The sequence below is a fragment of the Cataglyphis hispanica genome, chromosome 8 (assembly GCF_021464435.1).
Source record: "Cataglyphis hispanica isolate Lineage 1 chromosome 8, ULB_Chis1_1.0, whole genome shotgun sequence".
Taxonomy (NCBI): Eukaryota; Metazoa; Arthropoda; class Insecta; order Hymenoptera; family Formicidae; genus Cataglyphis; species Cataglyphis hispanica.
The window spans coordinates 4,377,113-4,401,820 of NC_065961.1; the positions used below are offsets into that span (position 1 = coordinate 4,377,113).

The window sequence follows — 24,708 nt, forward strand, 5'->3', positions numbered from 1 at the left end:
TTGTCATTGAGCATGAAAATTAATAGAAATGTTAGATAGAGAAGTTTCGAAATTTAACCAATCAGAACAAAAGACACTAAAATTTCTTTTTTCTGATTGGTCAATTTTCAATCTTTTTTTTTTATAAAAGAATGTGATCTGTATAGAGTAATTTTCACGCTGATCTGTTGTCGGCAATGGATGTTGACATTTTCGTGTGACATTTCTCTCAACGATGATCAATGGCAGCAATGGCAGACAATGGCGCATGTATAGTATATTAGACGCACCTGTGTCGAAGTGTCAAAGGAATCTCGTGTATGCTATATCTATATCGTGTTTCGCATCCGGGACCTGTCGCGCAATGCCCTCGTAGAAAGGGAGAGTAGCTTCGACGATTCGAGGAGGCACGAGAGAGGACGGATCCACGCTACTCGATCATTCACGGATGTTTATGACTGGCATGTTAAATGGAAATGAACGTGGAAGTGACGGAGATGACATCGTCCAGAGAGGCTGACACCGGCCTCACTGCGGCTGATTCATCGGTAGGCTCCGGCGACGTTGATATAAGAAATGACAACGAGGAATCGACGAGCGACGAGCCTCATGCTCGCGCTCCTTGCAACGGCAAAAACGCAGAGGGAGAAAAACGCGAGGGCATCGCCGCGAATTCGTCGCGAGCGACTCCGATCGCGGATTGCGAGGTCGAATCGTCAAGGGTATCTCAGACTCCGTTAGCCTTCACCATCGATTTTGGTAACAACAAAGAAGTGGACACAGCCAAGTATCTGAATTTATTCGAGAGATACAACGCGAGGCACAAACGGAATCTCTCTACGTCCAAGGTATTTAAAATTCTATATGTGTCATTTTTGACATCTTTTAAATAATATATTTTATATTTTTAAAATTGCGTTACAGAGAGAACCATGAATCTCTTTTACAAATCTTTTCTTTTTTTATAAATCTTGGTTTTCTTTATTATTATGATTTATTGATCATACAGATTATTCAGAAAATAACACTATACATCTATTTTAAATATTAAATAAAAAAAACATTTATCACACATTATTAGCAAATTAGTCTTTATACAAAAGATGTTGGAGAAGTATCCTCTATATGCAAAAAAAAAAACCAAGTTTTAACTCTTCTAATTTGTAACTAAAATCTTCTTCAATTCTCCTGGTTCATATGCTTCTGATGAAAAAAAATTTGCTAATAATGCTAAATGCTTTTTTTTCAATATTTTAAATAGATAATTATTTTCAAAACATTCTGTAAAATAAAATTATTAATTTTTTAAATTATCACTTTTGATATACTATCTTGGTATTGTGCGATTTAAGCATAATGTTAAATTTTCTATTAAAAAATTTTAATATTTATATGTATTGTAACATTATATGTACTTTTAGGTAGAAGTAAAATCAAAGAAGCCGAGCACTATACTTTCTCCAAATTTGGGGCAAAAGCAGAAAGTTTCTAGCACTCATTCAGAAGGTTATTTTAGTAGCGAGGATGATACGAAGCGAAAAACTGACCAATTATCAGAAAGATTTAAACAATTAGGTAAATTTATTAATATACCATTTTTTTTATTTTAAAGATTAAATTAAATAATATCAAAATACTGTGTTTTAAACTTTTAATAAATGACAATTTTATATTATGTGTGCATGTTTCAATTATTTTATTTTAAATTTAAAAAAATCAGTTTTATTGATAAAAAGGAATATATAATATATAATATTGTACATAAAAATTGGTAGCTATTTATAAGATTCATTATTAAATTTATATATTATAAATAGTCTAATGAAAAGACTTTAACGTGAATCCTATAATGGATTGTATTGAATATATGTGATGGATGAGTCATCATGAAGTCATGTTCTTCAAGCTTCTTAATATTCCTTAGAAGTACTTTCTACCTATTCTGAATGACATAGCCTGCTGACATATTAATGACTTTGATGCTATAACTGTTTTTATAATGGAAATTGTGTGATTTTCTACCAGAAATAAAAACATTGATAATTTTATCATTGCTTTTACAATAACATTATTATTTTTAAGTTACATACAAGATATATGGTGTGTCAGCAAATGTATACTATCTCTGAATTAGAAATATTTTAGGTCAAGAAAAGAAAAAAAAAATTATACATATTTATAAAAGATAAAATTATTTTTTATATGTTTGATATTTATCAAGAACTATACTTGTGTACTATTTAGGTGTGAAGAATTCCTCGAGAGCACATTCTAGCACAAAGACCTGTGGTAATGAAAATGTAAATCATCAGAATAAGCAATATTTAATGACGAAATCCAGCGATAGTGAAGTACGACGCAATAAATGGTCACCTCAAAGTCTCTCTTTGGAACTCGAGTCCAACAAGAACCAATATTGGACAACTCAGAGATCCGCAACGATAAATGATTTAAGTCGCGTTCAAATTAGTAATTACGACCACGATGAAAACGAGAAGCAGTACACGAAAAATATTGAGTTCATCGCTAATGAGTGCGAGGATGATTTCGAAGATAATAAAATATCTAATATGAATTATATCACAGATGATTTTAATATAAGAAACACAAACGAGAGAGAGAGCGCTTTATCGAGCGTCAGTTACGCGATGAATCTGAACGCGGATAATATAACAGATACCAATTTGGAGGTATTCAATGTTAGCAATGTCGATACCACTTCCGACGGTGCGGTGAGCGAGACTGGGACGTACACGATTCATAAAGATTATACTGATGAAGAAAAAGCGAGAATGGATATCGACAAAGTTTTCAGTGTCGGTGTTTTAACGGAAGACGAAAGCAACGAGGCGTATGTTCACAATTTCAAGGTAAATACACAATATCTATAATATTGTAATAGTGTAGTGTAAATATTTGCATATATATACATATATATGTATATGTATATAATTTTTTGCACAAATATTAAAAATGACAATCTTATTTTGCAGATGAGTATTTCTCGTGATAATAATACCTGGATATCGGAATGGGCCACTCAAGTAGCAGAGCACAATTCACTACCTCCGATAATAGGCGGTTCAACAGGTCGTACGCCGCCTTTAAGTCCCACCAAGATACCATCCCCGATTCATGCTAGATCTCAAAGAGGATTACGTAATCGTTATGTATGCATCACACAATTTTAAAAGATAATAAGATATCTTTTAGAAAGTAGGATATAGATGATAGATTTTATATACATATGTATATATTTATAAAAATCGAAAGAGCCCTCTCTTTTTTTTTGAAAGGAAGGCTTAAAAAGCAAGATATATGTTTTTATTGCTGTTTGACTTTTCAGATTACCTTCTCTAAAAATTTTATATTATTTTGCATGCAGGAACAATCCGATAATAACGTGGATACCGATTCGTATATACGAATAAAAGAAAGGATTGGTTTAGTTTCAAGTCAACATCAAATTATTGACTCCGGTGGTGAATCCGATGACGATACCAGCAATAGTTACAATACGCCACCCAACAGTTCACAGCGTACACCTGTACATAATGCTGTAGGTAGACGCGGTAGCTTGTCCGATTCGTTGTTTCGGCGAACAAATAACAACGAAAATAGACGCAGCGTTCGAAAATACTTAAGTTCAACCAAATCGAAGACTGCTGATACTAATGTAGAATTATCGAACAGCCCGTCCCAAGTCTCGTCGACTCTTCGTTTAGAGAGAAGCAACTCTTTAGATAGGTAATTGTAATTTATTTTACATTTTTATTTGCCACTGGCATATAGAAGATATAAATTTTGATAATTATATATAGATATGATTAGCAAGTTCTTTTCTGCACTTTAAGAAACTTTTCTGTTCTCTAATACAGAAAAGAATATGCTTCTGATACAACGGAATCTAATACGTCCAGAAAGAATAGTATGAAATATAAGGAAGACGATTTTAAGCACACAAATAGTCCTGTCTTAAGCCGTCTCAAACCACCTATGTCAAAACTGACCAATAGTCCAATTGTGAGTCGTAAGGTTGCTGCAACGAAAGTCCTTAATTCTCCCCTTTTAGAGAGATCTAAGCACTTAACAAAGTCATCAGAATCGAAAAATATAGGATATTTTACATGTGTTGAAAATAGGTACATATTTTTTATAGACACATTAATTTTTTAAACATATATTAAACCTTGAAAAGATTAATATGTTTTATGTTGATTTGTGTTCACAGTCCATATATGCTGAGAAAATCCAACAGCACTACAAATTACCATGAAAGAATCAGTTATTTTGATAAAGACATATCTATTAAAACATCTAATATGTTACAAAACAGTCCAGAACTTCAACGGCATCTTAATATACATAGATCATCGAGTAACGCGAGTATTAGAAATATAAGGTCACAGAATTTTATATCGCGTCGCAGCAGTTTCAATAGTAATGACATTGACAGAATATCATCAAGAGGAAAATTTGCTGTTGCCTCGGATAGTAGTAGCGAAACTGGTGAACAACAAAGAAAATCTCCTTTAACACCAATTTCATCTGGAATCAAATTAAATAGAGCTTTCAGCATAAGAAGAGCAAGGTCATAACTAAATTTATCAAACATTATCAGAAAATATAATGCTCTAGGACTCTTCTATTTCATCTTGTATGTAGACAATTAAGTTAAATGTATATTTCTTACAGATTAAATTGTGAATCCGATACAACACCGAATACAACCCCCGAAGAAAGACGTAGAAGAGCACAGTCGGAAGTAAAAACTGCAGCGTCTGTGAATAAGCAACAGAGTTATCATCGTAGTCGCACAAGCAGCGTTGGAGCGCACAATAAAGAATCATCGAAAAAAGCAGAACCAACGAAATTCAGAACACCATCTATGTCTAGGACTGATACCGGAAGATTTAGTATGAGAGCCCCGAAGCCTACTCATGTAAGCGTCGCGTTTATGTAATTGTATTACATTCATAAAATACTTTATAAATATAATTTTCTCTTTTTTTCCCTTTTTTTTTTAGCATCTTCCCAATAGCCAAAAAACGAATCAAAAGCCAAGTAAAGATCACAAAAAATCTGGTAGAAGCAATTCCACTCTCACATCCAAAGAAGTAGAGTTTCAGAATTGGAAGAGACGGAAAAGTTACGATCCAATGAAAGCAGCAGCTGAAGGGAGAAAAAAGCTAATGGACAATACGAAGAAACATCACAGTACCGAGGACGGTTCTGGCAAGTAAGTATATAGTAAATATATAAAGTATTTGCTCCCTTCCAGTATCCACTCTCTTCTTTAACAATCGTAATTTATGTATATATATTCCAGCCATGACAATTCCGTACTGAGATCTGCAAGTTTTCATGGTACAGGAGGTGCTCTCTCGTTAGCGAACGACTGGTCGGATAATGAATTAGATTATGAGGATAATCAAGTACCACCGCCTAGCAGTCCACAGCTTGGAGTAAATATGCATTTGATCATGTTTAAGAATCTATAAGTTTCTCGCTATATAATAATTTCAATTGTTGCAATCATTTTTTGCTTACTTTTATATTATTCTTTCAATGAAGAAATATATATATGATTATATATATATATATATATATATATATATATATATATATATATGTGTGTGTGTGTGTGTGTGTGTATATTTTTTTTAAGCACAATTGTAAAATTTGAATTCTCTCGATTAGGAAAGCGATAGTGATTTGGAAACCTCATCTTACTTGCAAACCACTCAGAACGTAGTATCCGCCATGTCGGCTCGCATGACAGGATATCGTCCTCCGCTGGAATCTGATAACGAGAGCGACGAAGACACGAGTCATAGCCTTCGTCAGAATATATTGAAAGGAATGCGCCATCCGAGCGACACCGAGAGCAGCGATGAAGGACACGCTATGGCACAATCTCCTATCTCTAGTACTAAATATAATAAAGAATTTAGGTATGTGCGCGTGTACACATCTTTCGTTTATTGTACTTAGATAATATATTTCTCTATGTATGTCTTGTTTTTTTTTTTAGTTTGTGTAATAGAATAAAATTAGATCCGCAACGAATAAAACCTGTGTCTTCCAATGTGAGCAGAGCTAAAAATTTATCGCATGACACTCGTAGCAAATCTGAGTCCTTTTCTAATGTTGCTAGAACAGAATCTGGGCGATCTAACGCGCGAATTAGTAGAACTTTGAGCATGGTAAGTAATATATCTTTCTTTCTTCAATATAATATTTTTGATATAAATAGAGTATATATTATGTGTGGTATATTATGTATATATGTAATGAACGTGTTTGTGCAGGTGCCTAAAAGTAAACCAAAAGAACCAAAAAAGCCTCCCATGCCAAATGTACGAGAGGTCGAAATGCAAAATTGGAAACGTCGCAAGAGCTACGATCCTATGAAAGCGGCGATGGAAGGACGGAGAAAAGCGGGTTTGGCAAAGAAAACTATTAATACAAATCTATCACCGAGGTAAGTTTGTATTAAATCAAGTCAATTTTGTATAAAAGTAGAAATAATTAGAGGATATTAAGAGGAATATAAAATAAGAGGAATTTTCTCAAACAAGTTCAAAAGTTATCGGAAAGATATCTTTTGAGCATTATCTGAATTACTTTATTTCTTTATTATTCAATTAATAATAATTAAGAAGATGATAATTTTATTGTTGTTAGGACCAATAGCGCTTGATAATCTAGAAATAATATGGCAAAATAAACAAGTGGTTTGTAGCATAAAATTATTTGAATATTTTATGCTATATATTCTTTCAAGAGGTACATCTCTAATAGATATTTTCTTTGCTTTTTAAAAATATGATACATTTTTTACTGACACAAATGCTTATTTTTTTTTTGTATTGCACTGACTTAGAGTTTTTCTTACATTAAGATTTTCAAAATGATGAAAAAAATACTATGTGTGCTCTAATTAGTTTATATATTTTAATATTGTGTTTGCTTTTTTTTATGTACCTGGTGTTTTACCGATCACAATGCGATAATCACATAACAAATAATCAAAAGTGTTATAATTGACTGTGAATATATAGCTATTTAATAACTTTTGTTTATTTAACTGAAATGCTATCAAATAGTTTAATGTTGAAATGCAATTTCAGTTATGATGTTATGATATAAATATGCATTAATAAAATTTCTTTTTTTTTTGATAAGATAATATGTAAATAAAATGTGAAATATTTGTGTTTTTTTTTTTATTTACCCATAACTTAATATACATATTATACATACATGTTACATATATTTATATTTGATTTTAGTCATGTAGCGAGATCGCAAAGTTTTCATGGATCGGTAGGATTAGTAATCAGCGACTGGAGTGATGAGGAACCAGTCATATCTGCAGACGAAGCCTCCCTCTATTAGGATCTTCTCAGAATTATTGTGGGTAAACAAGAAACAAGCAAGTAGTGAAAGTAATATAAAACCAATTACAAAAATTCTTGTATATAAATCGCAAGAATGAATGAATTTTACAGAATGTTATATATAAGAAAATGAGTTATAACTAAATCTATATATCTAAATCTATCTCTGAAACGATTTTAATGAGATAGCAAGTATAGCTCTACTCATAAAATCTTCTTTATAATATAAATTTTGCGCATTGAATCTCGCATGTTTGTAAAAATTTCTGGGTTAGAAAAAATTGTGCTTCCCTTCCAAAGGTGATACTTAAAAATTATATGTCCAGAATTTGCTATATTAATGTTAGAACGTCCAATTACTTGTATTTATTTAATTTGTAAGGAAGAAGACGTTCTTTTTTTCTTAATTTATATTTTTCATTATATATAAATATGCAAAATATTGCCTAAATGTAGTTAAAAAATGTTTTTTATGGATAATAATATTGAAAGGGGAGAAGAAAGAATTAAATATATAAAGGAAAATCTCGCACACAAGATATCCTAATTAAGTGCGAAAATGTGCAACAATATATATGATATCTAATTTATATAGAGAATACTAAAAGTATATAGAGAAATATATGTGTGTCATTGGTTTAATTATGATTGGACCAATCATGTAGCGTTTATGTACAAATATTTGTATTTGTATCGCATCTTGTTCCATCGATGCAGCCAATTTATCTAACTATAAGATATATACATGTCCTCGCATTACTTGAATAATAATATAATCTAGGAAGAATTTTTTTTCATTAAAAGCAAAAATAGAGCAAAATCTGAGAAAAATCTTCACAAATTTGTAAATCTTTGTTGTCTTATTAGATAATCGAATGACGTACATTATATTATTTGTAATTGTGAATATAAACTCACATTGGTGCTCGCAATTTATCTTTGTTAGAATAATTATTGATATAGAAAAAAACGTGCTACATCCTACTTCAAAGCGCGCAAAATGAATTAAAATTTTTTCTCTATGATAATTTAATGTGATTATAAAGAGCTTTACAGTAATCTTAATCATTAAGATATATATATATCAATATTGATCAGTTTAATTGTATATTTTTTCTTTCAATTTTATGTGAAAACTAAAGAATTTTTTTATGATTTGATTCTAAATAGAATTATCTATAACATACTCGAGCAGTTAATATTACATGACACATTGATATAACATAAAACATATTTTATACATAAATACTTGTTCAGCAGATTGTCATTTATAACTTGTTTATCATATATATGCTTGTTATTCTCATATAAATTTGATGAAAATTTTATTTGAATTTTCTAGAGAATTTTGCAAAACTTACTCAAATTTGTTGTGTATACTGCAAGCATTATGATAGAGTTATATATTAATGCGCTCTTTATTGCATAATTCTTAAAATAATATTCCATTATCTTCGAGCAACTTTTCATTGTTGTTAATAATCATATTTCAGTATTAAAAAACTGAAAGTTTAGATTCAGATATTGATTTAAATTTTTTTGTCGATACAATTTAGTTTATTAATTTACATTTCTCAACATGTAGAATTATGCAATAAAGATTACAGAAGAATGTGATATTATGACAGGATTAAATAGCTTCTGAATTGAACAGGATAATAATATAAATTTGTTTGTTAGAAATTATTAAGTATAAATGATATCTCTGTATTTAAGTCTATGTATATATGCTTTTGATTCTAGAAAATTCATTCTATATTATATAAAATTTGTTAATACTATTACAAATTATATAAAAATGTAATGCGTTTCTATATTAAAATGCTAATTTGTTTTTAATTATGTTTAATCATTTCTAGCAAAATACATGTAATTGATATCTTTTTTTTAAGATGCATTACAGTCTGCGAAAGAAAAAGTATATTCGATAGAAAGAATTTTTTTCATCTTCATGTAAAATATGTCGCATATTGGAAGTTGGTTCTTTCATTAACAAACTTATGCATATAGTTAAAACATCATGATCTTGTGGTTATAAACAATCTTCTTATAATATTAGTGCTTCCATATTTATTTACTTGGTCTTTCTTTTTTTAACAGAAACGGGCTTCCAATGTGCACATGTAAACACAGATCATTATTTTCAAGATAGATACATCACAAAGTATAAAGCATTGCATGAATATATTGTATTATTTTAATTTTGTAACTGGAAGTATGAGGATTAAAGAAAAATTATATTCAATTTCATTTATGCAACTTTGTTGTGATTTTTTCTCTATAAAAATATACAATAAACAGAGAAGTCTGAATTATTCCTAAAGTTGATAAAAATATTTGTCATTAAAATTCTCTCTTTTTTAAATCGATTTATCAAACAACGATGTTCATAAGCATATTTTTTGCCAAAACAATTTTTAAGTAATTTATTAGTATACTTTAGTATTTTGTATCATCAACGACATCATATATTAAAGTATTTTCTTTCTTTTTTTCTATCAATATGATGTATTATATATTTCTTTGTACACTCATTGCTGTAATAAGATATATGTATTTGGCATCTTGTTTTTTGTTACACATATGAAAAAACGCATACGTATATAATTGTAATAACAATGCGATATATATTTTTGTATATTCAGAGTCTATACAGCTAAGTTCGATTCTACACGTTAAGTTCAATTCTACATCAATTCAATTGGCTAATTCATTGGCTCTTGTTGGAAAATATGTATAATTGCGAAATAATATTAGACATATATATATATATATATATATATATATATATATATGGATTTTTTCTTCTTAAAAGTTTATAAGTTGTACAGTGATTATTTGTGAAAATTGAGAGATGAGTTGTAAGTAAAACAATTTTTAGATAATAATTTTCACTATACTATCAATGAAAAAAGAAAATAAAGTTGGAGTTTTTAAAATTTCAAATATGAAGTTTTTATTTATTTACCTCTCTTGCCTATCATATTCCTAAATATCTCAAAATTTAAATTTGTATAAGTATCGGGAGCATGTCAAAGATTAGCCTAACTGCAGGGAGAGTTTTTTAGCGGGTGCGAGTCCCGCATATCCCACCGGACCGGCCGGTGGGAATGCATAATGCATTTTTCTCTTCCTTCGTAAAACAAAAAAAAAAAAAATTGACATTTCTGTGAATTTTTTTTAAAGCTTCAAATTTTCTTCTTGAAATTTTATTTTATGCTACCTCTTTGCTGATTATGTTCTCCTGATACTTTCGCAGATTTTAAAACTTGAATTTTAAAATTTAGCGCCTTTAAAATTTGAATTTGTGCCATCTCTTTGCTGATTATGTTCTCCTGATATGCTACCTCTTTGCTGATCATGTTCTCCTGTTATTTTTGCGAATTTTAAAGCTTCAAATTTTGGCGCTTTTAAAATTTGAATTTGTGCCACCTCTTTGCTGATTATGTTCTCCTGATATGCTACCTCTTTGCTGATCATGTTCTCCTGTTACTTTTGCAAATTTTAAAGCTTCAAATTTTGGCGCTTTTAAAATTTGAATTAGTGCCACCTCTTTGCTGATTATGTTCTCCTGATATGCTACCTCTTTGCTGATCATGTTCTCCTGTTATTTTTGCGAATTTTAAAGCTTCAAATTTCGGCGCTTTTAAAATTTGAATTAGTGCCACCTCTTTGCTGATTATGTTCTCCTGATATGCTACCTCTTTGCTGATCATGTTCTCCTGTTACTTTTGCGAATTTTAAAGCTTCAAATTTCGGCGCCTTTAAAATTTGAATTTGTGCCACCTCTTTGCTGATTATGTTCTCCTGATATGCTACCTCTTTGCTGATCATGTTCTCCTGATACTTTTGCGATTTTTAAAATTTCAAATTTTGGCGCTTTTTAAAATTTGAATTTGTGCCACCTCTTTGCTGATTATGTTCTCCTGATATGTTACCTCTTTACTGATCATGTTCTCCTGATACTTTTGCGGATTTTGAATATTAAATTTTTTTCGTTTCTTGAAACTTTGGTTTGTGCCACTTCTTTGCTGATTATATTTTCCTGCTATTTAATTTACAAGAAATGCAGTTTCAATCATTTTAAGAACGAAAAATTGGCAAAAATGTATCAGGAAAATATAATTAAAAAGAGATATATGTGGCACAATATGATGTGTGGGAATAGATGGGTATGTGTTCAATAAGAAGACATATGCGTTTTGTATTATTAATAAAATTTTTATTAATTTTTAAAAATTACAAAATATATTACATAATTACATAATATCTTTTCTATTTTTGCGTTTTGTCGTCGATGTTTTATCAAATAATAAAATAAAATGTATAATTATACACACACATACACACACACATTATATATATATATCGAATATTGGATGCAATCGCTTTCGCTGCACGCTACATTTTATCACACCCACGCACACACACACACACACATACATACATACGCACGCACGCACGCATCGCAGGCATTTTATTTATACATATATTCAATATATCGAGTCTCGGACGCAATCGCTTTCGCTGTATTCGCTGTACATTATATTTCGTACATTCGCACGCACGCACGCATACATTTTATTACATATATATATTAGATATCGGACGCAATCGCTTTCGCTATACATTTCAAGGCACAGGATATTTTTCAACAAATTACACAGATGACAATATTCATAGTTAATCATGTGATACTATATGTTACATTATGTCATCTGTGTGTGCTGGAAAATATTCACATTTTGTAATACATATGCGCACATATACAGCCATTTTCATTATTACAATTATACAATTATCCCTGGAAATAGGGAATAGTGCTATCCAGCTCTGCGAATGTTAGTTCTAAATAACGCTGATAGCGAGTTCTTCGAACACACCCACTGTATTATGAGCGCAAAACTTTATATTATTTCATTAGTCTATGTCTATAAAAAAAAATTACTAAAATCGTCTGTGATCAAGATTGTAAGCACATGAGATCTTGATTTTCAGTATGAAATGCCATGCAATTATTCTAAATATATATCAAAAAATATAAACAAATGCATGACAGAAAAAGTTTATGAAAATTCGTGAATTTTCTCTTTCTTCTACGTGAGTTAAAAATATATCTACAAATTGCTCTTTTAAAAATTGCTCGAAAATATTTATTTCGAAAAATATATGATTTTTTTTTACAATATTAAATTTTCAAAATGAAATATTAAACATTTGTATGAATTGCAATATTCTGTAGATTGTTTTTATTATTTACAATGCTTTATAGCATTATTTTACTTATCTAATACATTATTTACGTTTCTCTGAATTGTTATAAATAATGATCCTTTTCAATATCTTTTAACTATCATATACACATTTATAGATTTTATCTCATCAGATATTAATAAAAGTCATGTACGACATCACTGAGACAATTGTATCGCAAGCTACAGATCCAAAAGTTGCTTTTATAGCTGCAACTGTCTTTGGTTATTGCTTGTATAGATTAATGGGCATGATAAAAGAAAAAAGTCATCAATTTTCTGAAGACTCAGACGAAATGGATAATAGTATGGTAAAAATATGAATTCATCTTTTTATCAATTGCGTAAAAAAAACTCATTCAACTAACAATTTGCAATGTTTATAATTGTATATTTTTTGTATATAGGTATATACTGACAAATATGATAATTACAAGTTGATTCTAGTAATCAGAACAGATTTGAAAATGGGAAAAGGAAAAGTGGCAGCGCAATGTTCGCATGCTGCTGTTGCAGCGTACAAGGCTGCGAGAAAACATCCAAAAATTTTGAAAGCCTGGGAAGAGTCTGGTCAAGCTAAGATCACTCTTAAGGTATTGTATCTAAATTAATATGGATGCTGATGATTGATATATAAGGAAATAAAGAGAGAAAGTATATATTTTCACAAAATATGATAAATTTATATTTCTTCTATCAGCTCAATATATTAAGAGTCACAATATAAGTATAGATTATAAGGTTATAATAAAAAAAAATGTCATTTGACATTGAATAAATATATTTAAATATACATATTTGAAATAAATATCTTTTAACACACACCTTTCATACATATGTATGAAAAAAAAGATATTCTGATTTTCAGGTTGATAGTGAAGCTGCTCTTCTGGAAATAGCAAAGCAAGCTAAAGCTGTAGGTCTGTTATCGAATATTGTACAAGATGCAGGACATACCCAAATAGCAGCAGGAAGTAAAACGGTGTGTGGGGTCGGACCTGGTCCAGCAAAATTGATAGATCAAGTAACTGGACATTTGAAATTGTTTTAACTACTCATCAAATAAAAATTATGATCTTTTTAATATGTACTTTATGATTATATATATAATTTATTTTTAATATCCTCACACACATTTTCTATTATTTAAATTATCAGTCTGTTGTTATAATTTTCCAGTTTCTATAAGAGAATGAAAAAAAAATCATAATATGATAAAAGCAACGTTAATATTTTAAATTTTTAATATTTATGTCTATATATTGAAAAAATTAATATTACATGATTTTTATTATCTCTCGATGTCGCTTTGCAAAAAGTAGAATTTTAAATTGACATTCTTTTGAATAAGATATTTTTTCAACGAAATATATACTTCCCTTCACAATTTTTAACCAAAAGAAGTATTGCAGCTTATCTTAAATTTTTCTTAAAATTAATATATAGAATTTGTATGTGTACATTTTGAAATACTATGGTAAGCAAGTTGTCGATGCAATAGGGTATATGATTTGAATTAACTATCGTTCTCTGCATAAAATTAACATGCATAATATGTGTGTAATAGTCGAATTAAAGTTTGGATGTTGGTGCAACTAAAGCTATCATAAACAAGCGAGTATTGATCATGTATATTGAAGTCGAATATGTCGAGAAATGGATTCTTTTAACTGATCAACATATGTATAAACTTCATGTACGATCATCTTTTGCCCTAAATAATAATTAAAAACGTTAATAATTATAAACGTTTGGACGGATTACAATTATATTTAAACATATACTATCCCTTATTAACGAAATTATGTCGTCCTCGTACGTGTTAGAGCTCATATTATTCCGCGAGGTTCAATACGTACGAAAAACAAATATGTGTACAAAAATGCATCTAGTGTATATTAAAGCATTTATGAGATTGCTAGTTTATTTTTTTACGAAGTATTTTAGTTCGAATATGAAGACATTGATAAATACAAATTTATATTCTCTTCGTCGATTATTTACTGCCAGCGGCAGCAATCAGTTCTCCGATGTGTGCGTGTATCTCCCATTCTTTGGTACCCAGTACTATATTCTTCCCGCATACAATTACGTTTTAATTTATAAATATAAATAATCTATACCGGTGGTGCGGGAGCCTTCCGAGGTATTTTATTCGAACTGGCGGCGCTGCATTGCGACTCGGCGATAGATCTACCGTCGGCTTCGTCTCTCCGGCAGAGCTCCGGCTCGTTTTGTATCCAATTTTGCGTCTGATTGTGATCCATCGCTTTCGTCGATTGCGACTCTTCATTCTCGGTGGGCACGGTGCCTACCTCCTCCAATAACTTCGACAAGGACGGCGCTAAACCTAATCCCAGATTTCGCTCGTGATATACTTCGGAGATCGTGGGCGTGAGCTCGCGCGTCAGACTTGTCAGGGAGGTGGCCAGGTTCCGTAAGTTTGGCGGATGCGTTTCTGTAGATTGCACTTCAGTCTGAGAATTGCAGATATCCTCGCTGGTCGTCGCGGAGTGCCGCAGCTTCCGCGATGAATTGGACGTTCCGACTTCCGTTCTTACGCTCAGCCTTTCCAGCATGGTAGCCGGCAACGGCGGTAGCGGCTGACGTCTCAATACAGTGGCATGGCCGTTGTCCCAATCTGTCACTGAACTGCTCGAGCTCGAGCCGGGTCTTAATGAATTTTGATCGGGATAAAGATTCCGAATTCGCGTTTGATGATTTAAATTGAGCGCCACGGGAGGACTAGGTGTGAATGCTACGTCTGATTCACCTGGAACACATCAATATAATCAGAAAATTTCGATATTTTCGATTAATTTTTATATAAGATTCTTTTTTCCAATTGTAAAGTTTGATAGCTGTTTTAACATTTAATCGAATAAATAGGAAGTTAACTTGCATTCTCTTTCTTGTTGTTTGAAATATTTATACGTACCCCCACCATTTGGACACGGCTGTCGTGTCGCTGGTATCAAGACATTCGACGGTTCCATAGTTTTTCCATCTGGTTCGCCACGATGTCGTACATAACTTGTGAATGCTCCTCCCAGTCGAGGTCGTTCGAGATTTTTCTCGGTATGAGCCACGGAAGCTAAACTTTCCATTGAACTGCTCGAATCTAAGCTAAGACTTTTTGGTGCTTCTTGTGTATCTGTAACACGTTACATGGATGTATATTATTGATCTATATTTATAATCAAAATTTCTTCTATTGTAAAAGTAAATATTATTTTACATTATAAATGTATCAAATCGTTCTCTTTATATACTAATGATATATTGCATCGATATAAATTATTAAATTTACCAAACAATGCAAGAAGAGCTTGAAGAGCAAACTGGACGGCTCTACGTGAGGCTTGTTTGCCTGTTCTTAACGTCACTTCCGATTGTCCAACTTCCATCAAGTCGAAACCTAAGCTAGCAAACAGTTCATGCGATCCCGATGCTCTCCAGACGTATACAGGTAAAATAACTTCTTGTCCTTCTGTGGCACAACTAGCTCTTCTCATGGCAGCGATGACATCTTCTGCAGCTTCTGGTGCCTGTAAAATATTTCCAGCAATTGATTATCAAAAATTAAAATTATATATTGAAAAATCATAAATAAAATATTTTTTTAAATATGATTAAAATAAATCAGTACCTGTAAAAGCCTAGCTAATGCGTGCAACGACGATTGACCTAAGCCCAATAGAGCTTGCAAGCTGGCACTGCATCTCGTTAGTCTCTCTTCGGGATCGCTTTGTGGGAAGAACACAGATGACGGTATTCCATTGCCGGCTGGTTCGAATCTGAATCCCACGGACATCAGAAGCTCTCGCCAACCGGTGGCCGTGCCCACTTTATTCTCAATACTGCGCTGAGTCGTATACATTGCATTTTTTTGTCCGCGATGAATTCTCTGCAACGATTTTTCCACCAGATGAAGTGTCACTCGCAGCGCGTCTCTACTTTGCTCGGGACCACCACGCAGTAATTCTGCCAATGCTTGGCCCATGAGTGCGACCTGATGAAACAATAGATATAATGCAGCCGTTAAATGGCTCAATGAAACTATGAAATACAAAACATCTAATCTAAGATAGAATACATTAAATCAGTGTTATTTTACCTTATTGGATAATCTCGCGTCTCCGCCAATGAGTAGCCAACCGGCCCAATTAGCGGGATGAGCGAAATGTCTAGTATGCTGGACGGTTTGCATCGCCTCGGCCAGTGCACGCGACGCTCTCGCGCCTTGCAACATCGCGCTATAGAAAGCCCGCAACAGAATACTACCAGCAGTTGGCGGTACTGCCCACATTCCTATCAGTACGCATTGCGCACCCGCGTTTAATAAAGTCTTGGCGAGATTTTGTATACCGTCCGATGTAGCATTCGTGCACTCTACATTATTCCAACCGTGACCTCTGGATACGACTACTAAACGAGCGGACATTTTCAATCTGAGCAAATCCGCCTGATTTATGAGATATTCCGGTCTTTCGGATGGCTCTTCGCACTGATCGGGTGAAAACGCCAAGCTGCCGGTGTTCCAGAAGACTGGCACCGTCAAATGAACGCATTCTGCATCCGGTAGAGATCGTAAAACCGCTGATTTGGTAGCTTCGAGACCTATTGTGAACAATAAGAGCAAAATTTTTTTATTTTTTATAAAATCAGGAAACAATTAAAAAATTTCGTGTAGCAACAGTTAACTAACCGGTCATCGCGCGGGCTTCTAACAATTCGGCGACTATTTCAGATTCGGTTTCAGTGGAAGCGACGCTCTCTGGCCAACTATACTCCTCTCGAATGTCCTCCGGTAGTACGGGATTCCCGACGACCAGCGCGGCCACAGTAGCACCACCTTCCAGTACAGGTGTCTTAGATCTTTTTCTGAGAGCTGCGAGGGATGGCACTACTAGCAACGAAAATCTCTCGCATAGATAATCTTCACCCGGATTGGACTGCAAGGCCGGGAATGGCGCCAAGTAAAGCGACTTTTCTACTACCATGATTAGTTCCTTTCGCGGTGGCGGTAGCAGATCCTCGAACGGAGCAAGAAGAAGATCGTATAGTACTTGTATCGGTAACGGTGCCTGCCACGTAGGTCCTTTCGCGCCTCGTCCCCAACGTGCGCTTCCGGCACGAGAGCTTACGGAACCGACGCTGAAGAGACTGCTCAAACTATAAGAACTGGCGTTCAAGTGATGACCCCTTGATGGGATCTTGGTGGATTCTTCAATGAGTTCGTTGCTCTCATCCAGGAGTGCTTCGCGCGCTTGAAGCACTTTTTTCTCTAGACCTACTCCGTCTTCCAATGTTGCGGAGTGGAATCGTAACAATCCGCGTCCTGGTGCTAAGCACCATGCGTGCAATTCACATCCCACCTCACTGAAATCATTTTATTCGGTCATTTTTATCTTCTAAGAATAAAATTTTATTTTCAAACAATAAAAAAATGCTTTGAGAAATGTTAAATACAATATAGATAATATTATACTTTACTAATGCAAAAAGCTCGTACCTATAATATAAAATAATTCCGCGCTGTCGATCAATGATCTCCGAATAATGAGCCGTATCATCCAGAGAATTACTCTTTGAACGTCTGGATCTTTCCGCCCAATTCAGAGCCTCTTCTGCTCGATTCAGGCTGATAAGTACTTTTTGCAACATTGTGTACGTCTCTGACAGCAACTCGATTCGACTGAGTTGCCCGCAAGTAAGAGACACTGAAGTTCCCTCTAATGATTCTAATAAATTCGCGGCTTTCTCCAAGTGTTCCACGGAAATACTCGCTTCTCCAGCTTCCCAGTGCACGAAACCAAGTCTGTGTCTCAATCTTGCGACTTCTTCCCTTCTGCCCAAACCTTCAGATAGGGACAGACCTGACTGTAGATAACTTAGAGCACGAGGTAAATCGCCGCATAGATGATGAAGTCTCCCTAAACTCGTGAAAGCCGCTGCTCGAGCAGGTTGATCTCCCGCTGCAGCCGCCAAACTCAATGATTGTTCCTGCAATCTTATAGCTTCTTCATACTGCCCTAAAGTCTCTTGAGTCACTCCCAGATTAGCACAAGCGCGAGCTTGCAATCCAGCGGCATCCAGACCCTCAGCGATCGACAGTTCTAATTGATGATGGCGTAATGCAGAATTTGGATCATCCATCAGAAGATGTACCGCTCCTAATCCACTCGCTGCTTCGGCTTCGGCCGCTTTGTCACCCAATCCGCGAGCGAGGGCCAATTGGTGAGATAAACAACTGACAGCCTGTTCATGATTACCCAACGCAGCGTGTACTCTGCCTACAGATTATATGGCAAAATCAGTTCGCACAATCAAGAAAGAATTCATGTGATTCGCATAGAAACATATATATTTACTATGAGAATATTTTTGTATAATCTATTTTTTTTCTAAAAACTTAAGAAAATTATAAATTTATCTAAATTTAATTTTTATATTAATTTACCTAGATCCCCATAAGCAGCACCTCTCGCTTCGGGACTGTCCACTTCATGAGCGGCCACTAATCTCTTTTCGAAACATACTAAAGCTTCCGGTAAATTTCCGGTAGCTTCGCGAGCTCTTCCTAATCCTCTATATGCCCTCTCTTGATCTCTTAAGCTTTTCAATTTTGTTGCGGCTGTTAATTGTTGCTCGTGGCATTTGATAGCTTCTTCCAAATCACCCAAGGCCTCGTAACAATCTCCTAAGTTTCCGAGTGCTCGAGTTTTGTCGAGTAAAGCTGTACCGGTGATTAGCGGCTCCAAAGTTGCCAATTGTTGCTCGAAATAACCAATGGCATCCTCGTAATGTGCCATATTAAGTCTAGCTATACCCAAATTTCCTGTAATAAAAAATAATAATAAGCAAAAAAATATTTTTCAATCTTCTAAATCAAATTTTTGAAAAGCTTTGAATAAAAATGATTTTATTTTATATTATCAATTTATCTTCGCATGAGAAGAGAGTTACCCCCTTCACAATTCTAACACGATGCATTATATATTTATATACACGATGTTTATTATTGTTAAATTTATTTTGAATAAAAAGTTTTTAAACATTTATTTCAGATGCTTAAATTACCTAATGCTTGAGCTTCAACTCCAGAATCCGCTAGTTCCTTCGCTCTTTCCAACTGTTCTTGATAACATTTAACCGCGTGAGTGTACTGTCCTAGTGCCATGTGCACTGCGCCCAAATTGCCGTGCGCTCTGCATTCGCCGCGCAAGTCGCTGGCTTCTTGCCTCAGAGTTAACTCTTGCGTGTGAAAACCGAGTGCCTTGTCCAAGTTTTTCGTAGCTCGATGAGCGATTCCCAAAGCGCCATAAGCGGCCGCTTCCAGGCTGCGATCGGTGGCTTGACGTGCCAAGTTCAATTGACGTTGATGCATTTTGATAGCTTCCTCGGCTTCTCCCATGCGTAGTAAACAGTCGCCCATATTTCCCAGAGCGCGAAACTTACCGGCCAGGTGCTTGGTCATATGCGCGATTGCTAGTATCAAATAATTAACGATTATTCAATTATAATTATTACTCTAATGTGGATATATAATACCAATAAATTTTTTATCATTAAATAAATATCTTTTATTTTTTTGTTTATATATATATTGTAGAATTTTTATTTTGTTTATAGTATATTATTTCCCACAAACTTTTAATAGAACAATTTATTGGAGAAAATGTCGTAAAGGATGTATCCGCATAAGATTTACCTAAATAATATTTCTGGCATTCCAGAGCAGTGTCTAAGTTTTCCAGCGCTAAGTGAGCCAATCCTAGATTACAATAAGCTCTTCCCATTCCAGACTTATCCTGCAAGTCCTTCGCTAACGCTAAATCCTGATCGTAATATCTCACTGCTTCTCGATGATTTCCGAGACAATAGTGAGCGTATCCCAGAAAGTGGCACGCTTTAGCTTCTCCTTCCACATCATGCAACTCTTGCGATAGCATGAGATAGTGCTCGTAATAAGGCACTGCCTCCTCGAATTTGCCGCGCGAGGAAAGACAATTGGCGAGATTTAACAATGCGCATGCCTCGCCAGCCGTGTCCTTCAATTCGCGCGCTATGGCCAAATGAGCTCGATAATGTCTCAATGCCGCCTCGTGACCTTGCACAGCTTGATAGGCGACCGCCAAGTTTCCATGCGTGCTAGCTTCCGAGCTACGGTCGTTAACCTGAATATAAATCGAATACAATGAATTTAATATATAATTTTTTAGGATACCATGTACTTTCAAGAATCTTACCTCCTTGCTTATCATTAACTCTTGCTTATGGTACTTGATAGCCTGTTCGTAGTAACCTAAAGCATTGTAAGCATTGCCGATATTACCATAGGCTCTACCCATACCGGCTTTGTCTCCTAATGATCTCGCGATTCCCAAATGCGCCTGATGTAATTTTAAAGCGGCATTGTGTTCGCCAAGCAATTGATATACTATGCCCAGATTGCTGCAAGCTCGTCCCTCAGCCACTTTGTCTTTCGTGACCAACGCGACGTCAAGCTGTCTTTGATGCCAAAGCTTGGCTTGCCCCAGATCACCTATGTGTATTAATGAAATTGTTTTATACGCATAAACAAAAATTAGTACTAAAAGATATATATAAAATCATATAATAATATATTACAGTATAATAATAATAGAGTTTTATAAGTAACTGTTCTATTATTATTATTATTATTATTATTATTATTATTATTATTATTATTACCTGCACATCTAGCGGCATGGCCCAATCCTGCGTATGCTCTGGTCTCTATAGCCCTGTCACCGAGTTCTTGCGCTATTCTCAGAACGTTTTCGTGATAAGTCATCGCTTGCCCGAAATTTCTACGATAATGATGAGAAGATCCCAAATTACTAAAAGCCCTCGCCTCTTCCACACGATCACCTAGCCGTCTGGCTATCTTCAGATGTTGCGTGTGACAATCGACAGCGCTTTCGAATTCACCCATCGCCAAGTAAACCGCTCCGACATTGCCAATCTCGCGAGCCTCCTGTAGTCGATCGCCCATCTGTTTCACTAATTGTACGCACTGCTTGTGAGAGGCTAAAGCGTTCGGTAAATCGCCGATTGCCGTGTACACGTGTCCCAGACTGGTCAATGCCGAAGCCGCAGCCTGCGTATCTCTGCATTTCATAGCCAGAACAAGTTGATACCTGTGAGCCGTTAAGGCCTCTTTGAAACTACCCTTGCTAAAATAAGCGGAGCCTAAGTTTCCATGGGCTCTGCACTCGCCCTGCGTATCTCCTAGAGAACGTGCCACTCCTGAAAGTTTTTATTGTCAATAAAAAAAAAAGTCTCATTCTACCTTTACAAGTAAAAAAATAACAAATTAAAGTCAGTGTAAAAAACTTACATTAGATTACTTGCAGAATCTTATTGTTACTTTTGCTTACCCAAATCTTGTTGCATGTAATTTATTGCCTTGTCCAAAGAATTCAATGCCCAGTACGCGCTAGATAGAGCGGAGAATACGGATCCTCTTAGTTTCAGGCTACACGAACCGATTGTGAGAGCAGCCTCGAGCACGCCAGCAGCTGCTCTATATTGTCCAGCTCCGAGTAATTCTTGGCCGACAACTGATATGACGACGAACGGGGATTCGTCAAGCTTCATCGCACGCAATTGCTGAAACGTTGGTTCTAAGGTCGGTCGTAAAGGAGATTTTAGAGATGCTTCTACTAAGCCGGATAATAATTGATGATTGGACGCATCATGAGCTAATCCCGTGCTGAAGGCAACGAGAGCCTCTCCGTGACGTCCTAGACATTGCAGAGCAACTCCTTGCCGATAGTACGCCTGATCATAATGTGATTATTATAGATGTGTAATGTATAACAGAAAAAACAAAAAAGAGAGAAAATATATACCTTTGGCCATTGTGGGCTCAGTTCGGTGGCTCTGACAGCGTCCTGTAACGCAGCTGCAAATAATCCCATTTTGAGTCTCGCAGCTGATCTGTTTGAGTATAATACATGACTGAGGGGATCCAAGGCGAGGGCTTCCGTATACAATGTTGCAGCAAGTGCGTAATCTCCATTCTGGCATGCCGCATTACTCCTGCGCACCGTTTCCAAGAATAATGCCTTGGATCCAGCGGCCAAGGTCGACGTACCTTCGGGATCCACCTGAGTACCAAGGAATAATGACAATTTTATATCAAGAAATTTTTTCCTTCTTTTATCTGTGGATAAAATTAAGATAGCTGTATATAAATAAAGAAAGATATCTACATTTATAAAAAATCATATATAAAAAAAGCTATAAAACTTTAAAAGGTGAGCTCAATCCGATAAGAGCAGTAATAAAGCAGTAATTAATGTTTAATATACAATGTAATAACATAAAATCAATAATATAAGTGTGTGTGTGTGTGTGTGCGCGCGCGCGCGTGTGTGTGTGGAGAGAGAGGAAATATGTATATAAGAAATTATATATATATATAAGATATAACTTTTTCTTTAGAAAAATTCTCTAAATAAAACTGAAAAATAAAGATAATCTCAGACATATTTTCATGGTCCATTATTTATAAATAATATATATAAATATATATAAACAATTCCAATATATATAAATAATATTTATTAGAAAAAATAAAAATAAAATTAGTATATTAACTAATGTAAAAAAATAATATTTATTGTATATAAATTAAAATAAATTATAAATATATATAAATTAAAAACACTGGTTTTAATAGATATATAGCATAAATCAGACCAACTCGAGCCTCCAAAATCAAAAAAAAAAAAAAATCAAAACATTATATAATAAGAAATATATAAACGTGCGAGAGCAAGACACTGACCCGAGATCAAGTCTAAAATTGCAAGACGATAGAAAACTCATCGTTACCTCAGAGATATCCCTATGAGACATTGTTTAAGACGAGCTAGTAGCATCCTCTGGCATGGGCATCATCTGCAACACGGCGAGCTGGCGTGAAAAACAGGCCCAGATTTTGAATGTGCGACCTTTTTCTCTCTCTCTCTCTTTTGTGATAGGACTTATCTTGGCGCCTTCCCTCGACGTTAGCTTGTTGTATTTTGTATCTCACCAACTAACACTTAATCCATTATATTATTTCACTACGAGCAGCAATAAAGGAAGTTTCTTTTCGCTAGAACGGGCAAATGGGACCGATTAATAAAAAAGGAGGGAGGCAGGAGTCTTAGGGGGGCACCCACTGCATTCCTCAGGCACAGCCATCTTGGAATGTGACCCCGGGTCCCCCCGTTGGGCCCAAAGCGGGGCCGGCACTGCTCCGGCTGTTTGCTGCATCCCTCTCTCTCTCTCTTTCCTTTTCTCCCTCTCATCGATAGACTCTTGCTCGGCGCGGGGCCGTGTTGCCCACTTGCTCTGCAACACTATCATCAGCATACGCGCCCGCGCGCACATACATATACATATGTAAAGAGGCGGGCTACGCGCGCGAAGATACCGGGGTTCGCGATGAGCGTGCCCCGATTGCATGCAACGGCAGCAGCAGGATCCACTAAACGCATTTCGCGCCTCCTGAATATTAGGGAGGCGGACGTCCGTCCCTCAGTCTTAAATTTTATCTAGCTCCATTGAATATTCAAATTGTAGGAGATGATCCGGGAATAACCGGGTATTCTTTGCATTAACCAGAGAAGAAACCGTTATGATCGGGATACCATGTATATATAAAAGTACGAATGATGGAAGGACTTTCTTCTATACGTAATGAGAGAGAAAGTTGTACCAATCTTTTCTATATAATTATGACCTGAAATTTTTAAATAACATATATATGGAATCGATATATATATTTTTTGATTATATTATTTATACTTTTTTATATTAATAAAAATATATTTAATTTTATTTATCAGAATTATATTTTTCAAGAATCAAACAAAATCAAAAGTTGAATCATTTCATAAGCATGCACTCTTTAAAAAGACGCTCGTTCTGAAATTCAGACATAGTTTTCCAAACTATTTTTATAGTCTTGGAGCTATGCCAATTTATATTTAAAAAAAGATCTATTAGGAGCAAAATAGATGTATTAAACCAAATGAAATCAGATTCTAGCA

At 34.5% G+C, this 24,708-nt stretch overlaps 3 protein-coding genes across 4 annotated transcripts; 2 read left to right on the forward strand and 1 right to left on the reverse strand.

Annotated features, from left to right (window-relative positions):
- Nucleotides 1–186: 186 nt before the first annotated feature.
- LOC126851319 (uncharacterized) lies at nt 187–9,221 on the forward strand. Of its 2 annotated transcripts, XR_007687658.1 has the most exons (15): nt 187–827; nt 1,401–1,554; nt 2,224–2,849; nt 2,973–3,149; nt 3,365–3,726; nt 3,858–4,121; nt 4,211–4,570; nt 4,675–4,921; nt 5,007–5,218; nt 5,309–5,444; nt 5,680–5,933; nt 6,014–6,185; nt 6,291–6,463; nt 6,667–6,768; nt 7,275–9,221. XR_007687658.1 is itself a non-coding variant. In XM_050595157.1 (14 exons), the coding sequence occupies exons 1-14, from the start codon at nt 450–452 to the stop codon at nt 7,378–7,380; spliced, it is 3,621 nt and encodes a 1,206-aa protein (XP_050451114.1). In that variant the 5' UTR covers nt 188–449; the 3' UTR covers nt 7,381–9,221. The 2 variants fall into 2 exon arrangements, 1 of the variants encoding a protein (XP_050451114.1); XM_050595157.1 differs by lacking the exon at nt 6,667–6,768 and having other exon boundaries at nt 188–827.
- A 3,080-nt stretch (nt 9,222–12,301) lies between these two features.
- On the forward strand, nt 12,302–13,724 carry LOC126851721 (peptidyl-tRNA hydrolase 2, mitochondrial-like). The gene is made up of 4 exons (XM_050595970.1): nt 12,302–12,482; nt 12,754–12,945; nt 13,042–13,227; nt 13,503–13,724. Exons 2-4 carry the CDS (start codon nt 12,784–12,786, stop codon nt 13,683–13,685), a joined length of 531 nt encoding a protein of 176 aa, XP_050451927.1. The 5' UTR covers nt 12,302–12,482; nt 12,754–12,783; the 3' UTR covers nt 13,686–13,724.
- Nucleotides 13,720–23,916, reverse strand: LOC126851720 (tetratricopeptide repeat protein 28). The gene is made up of 15 exons (XM_050595969.1): nt 23,504–23,916; nt 22,516–22,773; nt 22,042–22,444; nt 21,353–21,910; nt 20,887–21,182; nt 20,349–20,814; nt 19,718–20,125; nt 19,098–19,475; nt 18,150–18,930; nt 17,343–18,016; nt 16,752–17,254; nt 16,284–16,646; nt 15,945–16,182; nt 15,573–15,788; nt 13,720–15,407 (listed from the first exon to the last, which is right to left on the reverse strand). Exons 1-15 carry the CDS (start codon nt 23,525–23,527, stop codon nt 14,752–14,754), a joined length of 6,222 nt encoding a protein of 2,073 aa, XP_050451926.1. The 5' UTR covers nt 23,528–23,916; the 3' UTR covers nt 13,720–14,751.
- Between the last annotated feature and the right edge of the window lie 792 nt (nt 23,917–24,708).